The 10,560-nt window shown below is 33.1% G+C and overlaps 1 protein-coding gene across 3 annotated transcripts in view; it reads right to left on the bottom strand.

Annotated features, from left to right (window-relative positions):
* Positions 1-10,341, bottom strand: part of LOC119830774 (transducin beta-like protein 2) — a 115,397-nt gene extending 105,056 nt beyond the window's left edge. The window contains exons 1-2 of one of the 3 annotated variants that reach the window (XM_038353911.1): positions 10,062-10,341; positions 7,699-7,893 (exon numbers count right to left, since the gene is read on the bottom strand). In XM_038353911.1, coding sequence (XP_038209839.1) covers positions 7,699-7,893; positions 10,062-10,182 — 316 coding nt within the window. In that variant the 5' untranslated portion in view covers positions 10,183-10,341. The remainder of the gene's footprint in view (positions 1-7,698; positions 7,894-10,061) is intronic. The other 2 variants (XM_038353909.1, XM_038353910.1) reach the window with 2 other exon arrangements.
* Positions 10,342-10,560: the final 219 nt, after the last annotated feature.

Here is a 10,560-nt window from a genome sequence, read left to right as displayed (position 1 = left end):
ATATTTTCAACAAACTATTTGCTCACTCAATTAAACATCGGAACGCACACATGAAAGTAACGATTCGTGGAAGCCAATAGGGAAGTTATCAATTTAATGCACCATCTATTCTATTCATTAAACAATGCGGTGTGCAATTGTCTATAACGCATAAAAATATATTTCAACATACACACATAGAATAATATACAATACATAACATCATAGAACACACATAGACAACAAACTTTCATTGCAATTACGATTAGAACCAAAAATCGCTATTAGGTGAATACTAAGTAATATTCGTTAATATTTTCCTTGTAAATTGTAAAATGATCAGTGTTTACTATTCATCCTTGCGACCCGTTTGTCACGGAAGAGATAACAAAAACGATTTTCAGAACAATATTCCTCTTTGCAGATATTAATTGCGTGTGCTATTTTTCTACATTACGTGTAATTTTTGGTAGGTATTACAAAAACTATTTCATATTTGATATGCACAACAAAACATGCGAAAAATTCTCTTGAAATAATTATTAAAAATAATAAATTTAATATTTACGTAATGTCTGCTAGTAGTAGCAGAGTGCTTTAATTTTAAGACAAAAAATATTCACACCACATAGCTTGCGCATGCGCGGCAACACAAGACTGTTGCATAAATAACAAGGCTCAAAAGGTACATAATTGTTTAAAGCCCTCATAGTAACCAATATATCGCTGACCTCAGATCTTCCTAACTCGCAACGAAAACAAATTGTAATAGCTGCACACTTTCAACCTTAAAAGTGATTAGCACTCTTTAGAGTAAGTTGAAGTAAAGTAGAAATCTGAGGTTTGTAGCATTAGAACATGGACGATTGTTTAAATCTAGAAGTATACAAAATAGTCTATTCATATTGTGCTCAATCATTACATAATCAACTTTAAAAGAAAACTTTTATGATTAAGATCATTGCATACGAATAACTGAATCTGTCCAACCCCAATAGCCTTAAACGCAATCCAATACGCTGTATAACATTACAAGCAATTTAGCGCATGCGGCATTAGCACGAAGACATTGCGCCTACGTCACAGCGCGTGCTTCGTACCTCATAGCTCCCGAACGACCTCACATGCATTAGAACGACCCATTGTTCTCCGGCAAAAAGGTTCCATGAACAATTTCAGGCCTAATCGCTATCCAATCGGCGCTCAGCAGAAGCCGCGACACCGTAGCCTATTGGTCAATGAAACGAACAAGAAATCGATATACAATAGTATTAGCAATTGTGTGTATAAACGCGCGTAAAAACATGAATAGAAATGTAACAGTTATGAAACGAATGCATGTAACAAATCGAGATAGAGGAAATCGTAACTGGGTTTTTAGGATGCGGTAACAAGTGCGTGCGCGCAAGAGTTTTCTTACTGTGATACTGCACGCAGTGTCTTACATACGATTGACAAACTAAAGCTGAGAGATGGCTGATAATTGTATTCTACCGTACTATATCTTAAAAGATGAAACAAACATCGTGTTTGTTGACCTAAAATCTTTTAAATTGCCCCTTTTCTTTTACAGGAAGTGGCGTGGTAAAAATCGCTTCTATTTATTGAGAACAACAAAACTTTTCCTAGAAGGTTCTACATGACATTTCTTACAAAGGAGTTCTTAATAAACATCTGTATCCATTGTAACATAGACGCACATTGCGCATTATAAAAACTTAATGAATACGATCCAAAAGCGCTTCTAAAGGAAATCTAGTTGAATAGTATGAAGGATTCTCGAAATTCAGTTTGATGATTCAGTGTGAACACAATAAATAAATATTACATCTATATCCAAAACAATACAAGAATAAATTAAATATATGTTATCTCATTTTTGAACTCTGAATCATCTTTGTTTTTAATTTGTTCAGCTGCATTAATGTCATGTCCTATTAATTGTAAACAGAGCATTTATTTTCACAATTCCTAGGAATTATGAAAGAGCCTGTAACTATACCTAGAGCAGCAATTACATATTTATCCTAATGAGGAGTGGGAACTAATTAGACCCATTTGTTTACAATTTAATCCTTGCGTAAGTATAAATGCGAAAGTGTTTTTGCTTGTTAGTTTGTCTTTCACGTCGCAACGGAGCGATACGATATGATTTTTGTGTCTGGAGATAAGTTAGGAGGAGGCTAGAGTACTTTTTACCGCCGTGACATCTCGTTCCGATGGGAATGGCTTTGACATCGTTATCTTACAGCTTTACATTGAAGGTCTCACGCAAGGTAGAATTAAATTGAAAAATTTGAAACTACCCTCGCGTCGTGCAGGCCATTCTTTGTCGTGTATGCGTCTTACCCGGAAAGTCTATATTTATAAGGGTGTCATTATTTACAAAATTTATTAAATTAATGCGTAAATAAAACTGATAATTCTGAAGTTGACACAATATTTTTACTAAGTTCCGATTGCCCCAGTGCTAAACCGGACTAGATCGACATTTAATTGGCACAAACACATACATATTTATATAAAACCATTAAATAGAAATCAATTGAAAACAAAATCGAACTTGCGTTTCAATCATATCGAAAATATGCCATTCAACTACATATATATACGGGTTACACAGCGAGGCCGTTTTTACACGCTTTTTATTAGCTTCACCTGTATGTTTGTTTGTTTGTATGTTTGTTTGTTTGTATGTTTGTTTGTTTGTATGTTTGTTTGTTTGTAACTGACTTCTTTGGGCGCGATTTTGACCCACTTTAAACGGCCAGATTTCGTTCAAACTTTGTAGATTTATTGAGGACCGATGACAATACACTAATTTGATAAAATTATTCCAGTTTTCAATTTGCAAAATATGATTTTTGTTAAAGCGTGTTTTATAGTTTTTTTAAACTATTATATTTTATTATTTAAAGAACATATTACCATAGTGATATTTCCAACCGCTGCCACAGTAACTCATCATCTCTTGTTATATGATAAGCAAATGAAAATGTCTCAAGCAGTTTGCGCTTACGTGTACCAACGCACATGCAATTAACTGTACATAGGCACAAGCTAGGTACAACCGAGTCACGATACAGAGATAGCTGATGACTTGTAACGGATGGCCGTGACTAGAGCGTCCTCGTCGATCAACCGCACCGCTGAATACAATACGAGAAATATCGATTTACACTGCATTTTTTTATAAGAAGCCTTGCTAAAGTCGAAGCCGTTGAGTTTTAATTACCGCTTCTGTTCTATTTAACAAGGTTCTAAGGATAGTTGGGTGCGGTGTTTTGTGTCAATGTTGATGATCATTCTCACTATAATAGGTGTTATTGAAATACTTAAAAGTATAGCAGTAAATCCTTGTGGAATATCAGTAACTAGCAGTCCGCCCCGGCTTCGCGCGTGGTACATACATATCCTATATAAATGGGCCTTCCTCAATAAATGGGCTATCTATACTGAAAGAATTTTTCAAATCGGACCAGTAGTTTCTGAGATCAGTGCGTTCAAATAAACAAATAAACTCTTCAGCTTTATAATGATAGTATAGATTAAAACGAAGTATCCCCAAAGTGGATATCCAAACAATATATTTTATTAAAGGTGTTTTGCGAAGCGGTGTGAAAAATACTTTATAACGTATACCTGCCTAATTGAACACAAAAATAAAAAATAAGTCGAACCCTTTTAGGCGGGATGCGACAATAACTTGAAACACGATTTTCATATATTCGTAGTTTCTAGTGATATTAAATCATTACTATAAAGTTATATCTTTACTACTTTGTTTTCTGTAGGAAAACATTTCTAGAACAATCTACAGTAATAATACAACATATTAAAAAGCTGCATAATAGTCGACCATTAACAGAATAAGCTGGCCTTTCTTATTGGAAGGAAAAACTGGCCTTCTATCGAAGGTTTGGATTGTGATTTAACGGTACAAAAATACGTATATTTATTTTATCAGAAATTATTCGGTTGTTCACCCAAACTTGCAACCGGTATCACGCTGCCAACGGACCAAGAAATTTAAATAAATTTTATTGCTTTAAATCCATATTAATCAATATATTGAGATCACTTAACAATGATAGCGCCTGCCTAGCTGTCTATTTTTGTATTATCATTTTCTATTACTTTATGTATTTATTATAGATTAAATCACATATTAAAATTTTATTTACCTACAACCTATAGATAATCGTACATAAATTAATCAGTTTCTTTTTAATTCCGTCAGCAAATATGCAATTTTCCGATACACACTACGGCAAACGTCACCTATAAGAATCCGGAACGAATGAGCCGAAACAAAATCGCGAACACAATACGACATATGTTAATGAAACGTAAATGTTAATGACATATAGCAGCCCGCGGTCGACATCGTCCTAGTTAGTCACCAGCAGGGCAGACATTTCGGCAAGGTGAGTGACCCCGCGCCCAATCGACTTATACTAGCTGCGTCACGACTTGCAAATAGATTATAAGACAAAAGAATACATATCTGATTCTGATCAAATCTGCCTCACTTTTGTATCAGTGGGAGATATGTAAATTGCGTTCAATGTATCATATCTTTCTTCCAGACCTTTCCTCTCCAAATAGGGTAAAGTATCCGACTGTATCAGTACAGTATTCAGTATGTTCCTATCTGAAAATTCATGAATCATAATACATATTTAATATTACGGAATTCGTCTTACTTCTTACGAGCGTTGTTTACATGGCCATTTAGACCAAGGTCAACGAACTCCGTGATCCTTAGTTCGATCGCCGATGGAGATTAATATAAAAAGGTCTCGGTCTGGCAGGGCACAGAAGGCTGACCACCTATTCGCCCGTATAAAATCCATCAGCGAAACAGATGTGCAGGCATCTGCTTCATACCCTATTAGGTGTTTACGGACTTTTTTTACTATTACGTGTGTATGAAATATTATATATAATCCTAAATAACTTTATTGTAGTCATATATTCTACTAGCTGCGCCCCGCGGTTTCATTGCAATCGGTTCAGTAGTATTTGCGTGAAAGAGCAACAAACACACACACATCCTCACAAACTTTCGCATTTATAATATTAGTAGGATTCAATAAAATCCTATTATGCCTTTTCATGAGTTTTTTTAAGTGGATAATGCCTTTGCAAGGTTCTTGTTGTGAATTATTCGATTACGACGTATAATGTATGACTATAAAACAAAACATGGTTTAACGTGTGTACGTGAACAAATAGATGAAAATAATAAATCGGTTATTAAATAGTTTCCCAACTAGCAATGAATAATTATGTTTCGAAAGATTGTGATTTAGCACATTGCCATTTTATGGAAGGAAACAACGATAAAAAAAAATTAAATTTCAATGATTTTTATATTTAAGTCAATATTGTTTGACTACGAAATGTTTTCTCATTAATACAAATTATATTCAATCATTTGCAATTCTTATTTTAACAATAACGCGAAATTCATATACATTGAATAAAAATTATGCTAAGAGTTTAAAAACGTCGCGACGGTAAATTAATTATTTACATTCTGTAAACTATACGAATATTTTGAAGCAGTATAGTTTGTTTGTTTGTTTGAACGCGCAAACCTCAGTATCTACTAGAGCGTTTGCAAAAATTGTATCACCGTTGCATATGTTATGAACGATGTGTGCTATATTTATGTTACGAATGAACCCAGAGCGGACCAGTTAATTATACTATGATATACCCATGCTCTATTCCCGTAATAGTCCTTGCCCTCCCCTAAGCCAAGATAGTACATTCCAAGACGAGAGACCTTACTGCGTTCGCGGAACAACGGTATAAATTAAACCAGCTCAATGACGAATCGTATGTATTTAACGATTTGAATGACTCCTTACATTTCGAATAATTTATAAAACGCAATTATCTTCTTCATACGCGAGATCATTAAACGATAAAATTACATTTGTAAATATATTTGTATAATTAATGCAAATCGTATCAATCAAATATAACACGTTATTGATTTCCTTGTCCAATTACAAAAACAATCACTTAGTATTTTCACCATTGTGCTACACTATCTTGACTTTAATGTAACCAAAGAAAATAAAGAATCGAAATAAATCTCAGTTAGGTTCGTGTAATTAATTATAAATCGATAATTATTCACAATTGTATTCAATTTCATTAGCAGAAAACAATACCGCAAACGGATATTGAGAAATATTATTCAAATTATAAAAAAAAAATTTGAAAGGAAATCCCATACCATTATAAATAGCTTAGTTATTCATAGGACTCAAGTTCGCAACCTGTGCCCCAAATTAGTCACGCTGATAAGGAATGTATGCGTTTCCGATTGAAATAGTGAAACATTTATGTTTCATAAGTTTATATCATTTAACCCATTCGTTGTTCAATCAAAAAGACATTGTGATGCATTGTCTTTGATGTAGGTCATTATCATGCATTCGCGGTATATTCTATATGATTTTTATTCAAATGATACTACAGAAATTAATTTATTGTTTATAGAGTAAATATTATAGCAACTTCGCATAAAAATTATAAATTAGCATGTATTGTTCGTAGAGCAGTCAAGTTCGATGACTTGTTAATTATTAAATTGACATTGAAAACCATTACATTACTCCACCTTTATTAGCGAAATAATTAATAATTTCACTTTATAATATCGAATAAAACAAACGTTGGCACATTCATATTATCTCATAACTAAATGGTGCAGAAATGTAATTCGTTATTATTCATACTGTCTTATTCATGCTATTGCATTGATAACGTGTATTAAACTTTTATAAATAACACGTCTAAGATTCCTATAGTCGTTTAAAAAATAAATGCTATTATTTAAATTAATGTTCTATAAGTTTCCACAAGATTAACTAGCCTTCAGATGGCTTCGACCGACGGACCTCCAAATTACACATAACAGTAGCCAAATTGGACAAAAAACGCGAGGTCTCAGCGCGTTGGGCTCGCCGTCCAATTTTCGTGCAATTAATAGACAATTCATGTAATGTTTTTCCTTTAACAATGTAGGAAATAGTTACATCGCACAAATCATACGGGCTAGTATTTGCACGAAATATTATCAAACTACATGTTGACAGACTGAATTATGAGTTATTTAGCGCTGCAGTAGTCGCTCGTTATTATGATCCCTCGGATATCAAACAAAAAGACACATTACGTAATGACCAAAACACGGGTTCTCAATGTAAATAGCAATACATGTTTACCAACTCTTTGTTGAACATCCGAGTGGGTGCAACGTTGTTACGAATCGGAAACTGTAAAGGTTTAATAACCAGCGTTGGGAAGTAAACGGAGATGAACAGCAGTGAGGCGCGACGCGGCGCTGGCGACGGGAAATTATCGACGTTACATAATAGTCTTCGATTATTCCGGATACGAATCATTGAAAACCGACTCGACTTCCCAACTCCAGTTGCTATGTGCGCAAGCGTGACGATAGCGTGTTAGCTGTTAGAACAATAGCTTATAATATATTAAGCACATTTCGCCACACAACGGTCCCGTTATGTGATAATTTTATCATGTTTTAATTGCGCGCAATTTGTAGCCTCAAAGGCTGGCCGCAGTCGTCTTAAACCGCAACGCGGAAGTGATAACAAGATAGCAATGACACAATAACGGGGATCGTTGCTTCGCGTTTTCGTCAATGACCCGCCACCTCGAGTGAATGCTTACCATCACATGTAGCAGCCATGTACTTCCCGTTCGCAGAGAAGTCCACCATAAGCACGTTCCCCGGGTGCCCCTTGAGGTTTTTCATTAGCCATGGATGCGAGAAATCCGTCTTGGGTTTCCATGTAGCGCGCTTCTTATTTTTACCGCTTGGACGCGTTTCGTTCGACGCATTTTCCGTTGACGCGACTGGATCTGCTGGAATCATTAAATTAAATTTCAGCCAGGCTATGTAAACATTTCTATAATTATGTACTTTCGAAATACCTTTCAAACACAGAGATCGCAATTGAATGATGATGATTTACATCTTCATCTCGCAAGGGAGGAAATATCATCATGCAATCCCAAATACAAAATAAAATCACGTTCTACGTGATTTACATAACTTATGAAGAACAAAGGTTGACATGCGTAATGGTTTAATGGTTGTACGTGTGCGATAATAATTATATTTCTAAAGACGTAACTCATTCAGTGTCTTTGCGATAACGCAGACATAATTATACGTAACTTTAACAGAGATATAAGGGCTTAGTGGAAATTTGGATTCAGGAAAACGAATTTATCGCATTTCGTGACTTATCATTTTGGTTTGAAACGTTTTGTAACGTGTTTTGGTTAATAAATGGACGATTGTAAATTTGTTTCGATTTTGCAGGATGAATTTGCGACGAAACGTTTTTGACATCAAAAATGATTTTGTTTACATATATATTCCATTCAATAATAAATCACATTAATTAAACGTTTATAATAATGAAATAAATTAATCTTAATATTTGAAATATATAGAATATCGACGAAATAAATTGTTAAGACTAAATAAGTATTTATACAGTACAAACTCAGATAATAACAGAAAACAGCACAAAAACAATTTTTTATTATTATTGTTTATGGTTTCATTAATTTAACAAAAACATCCTATGTTTGCCTATCTAGTTATATTCTTACCAACACATGAGCAATATTATTTAATATTTTATTATAATTGCATTAAGAAATAAGTGTTTTGTGCTAATTACACTATAGTATGTAGTACATTATAGTATCCCTTTAATAGAAAACTTGCTTAGTTTCGGACAAGATGGTGTTGTGTGGAATGTGTAACATATTTATTTATAGAAATGAGCTGAGCAGATTCATGAGAATTCTTATTTGTGAGTCAAACTCAAGAGAGTACCTATTTATGTATGTCTTTTTCATATAAAACTGTTTTTTAATACTATTAAATAATCTTGTGAAATAACAAAATTTATTAAAAAAAAATATAAAAACAATTTTACAACTTTGATAAAAATAATGAATATCTGTCATAAACCAGTTAAATAAAAAAACTAACAGGTACAATAAAAAGAAGATGGAATCAAAAATATATGCAATAAGTGGCAACTGGCAACCCATAAATACAGAGTTGAGTGGGTCAAGGCTATGATAAGTTGTAAAAATTGTTGTAAACAAGATATTTCAGGAGAGTAATCTTCATATACAATGTAAGCAGTGACCAATGCCAATTATATCACCTTTATTAAGAAAATTTTAACATTTATTATCTATGGTTATTAAAAAAGTATTAGAAAATATACTATTGACAATTCTAATTTGCAATAACAATGTACAGATTGTGTAACCTTTAAATAATATTACACATTTGATATTATGATAATATGATATAACTAATTGATTAAAAGATAAGTAAATGTTACAAGATAATGTACATCAAATATAAATTTTCCCTCTTATGTAAAGTTATAACATAATTTAATTTGCACAAATTACTGTAATATTACATGGAGAAATAATTTTCTTTCGGTGGGATGAAGATTAATTATGAGAAAACATACAATATTAGCCACTTGGTTAGATAGTACACAGACAAATGTGTTCATATAATAAAAATATAACTAGACTTTATAATGTTATACTTGTATTGTATACCCTAGTAGGATAATATATATTCATATCATTATAAGAAATGCAGATGCCAAATGCATTTCCGATTTCTAAAATAAATTAGTGGCTTTTATAAACTATACTACAATAATTGTAAGAGATGTATTTTTAGTTCATCATATTTTCAAATACAAGTATTTACCTCTTGTATAGCCAATTCTGAGGAAAGTATCTTTCAAAGCTTATTCAAATACGGTACTTCATTAAGATATTTACGGTGCGGCCTTGTTAAGAAAAACAATTATGTAGCAAAATGAGAAGCGATTGTTAACAGTTAAAAATTTACGCGGTAAAACCACGTGTAGTCCTAACTCCTAGATCCTACACGCCCATTCAACTCGGAACTACATTTCTACAAACAGAGTTCAGCCATTCTCTTTAATTAAATATAAATAAAACACCAAACCTACCTATATCATTTTCAGTTTCATGCTTTTGCGATTCATCTTTGCTTCCGAAGATGATTTTGTAAATAAATTGTATTACTATACATGACAGTATAGTCAAAGCTATCGCCAGAAATACATTCATGATTATACCGGCTTATATTTCGTTTATTTTCACTTATTATTTAAAACAACTTCCTCACAATGCGGTTAATATCGACGTTAAACAATCACGCGTTCTCGAATTCAGAGGATAACTGACTGCTGATACGACTGACATCTAACGTGACAGATGACAAACTGATAAACCAAACTCCAAAGCGGAACGGAACAAAAATATGTTAGGCGGCAGATGAATGCACTTCCTTTTATAAAATGCTTCGGCTACACGTTCCTCAAACTTTGTAAGCATGTTATAAGTTGTACAGATTATCTAGTTGCAATACATTTAAAAATATGTTTAATTGTTTTACTAAATCTACAATACTAAATCTTACAAGTGTGTTGTTGAATTTAATTCACA

This window comes from Zerene cesonia, chromosome 12 (genome assembly GCF_012273895.1).
Source record: "Zerene cesonia ecotype Mississippi chromosome 12, Zerene_cesonia_1.1, whole genome shotgun sequence".
NCBI lineage: Eukaryota > Metazoa > Arthropoda > Insecta > Lepidoptera > Pieridae > Zerene > Zerene cesonia.
This window is presented reverse-complemented; position numbering and strand designations above follow the sequence as displayed.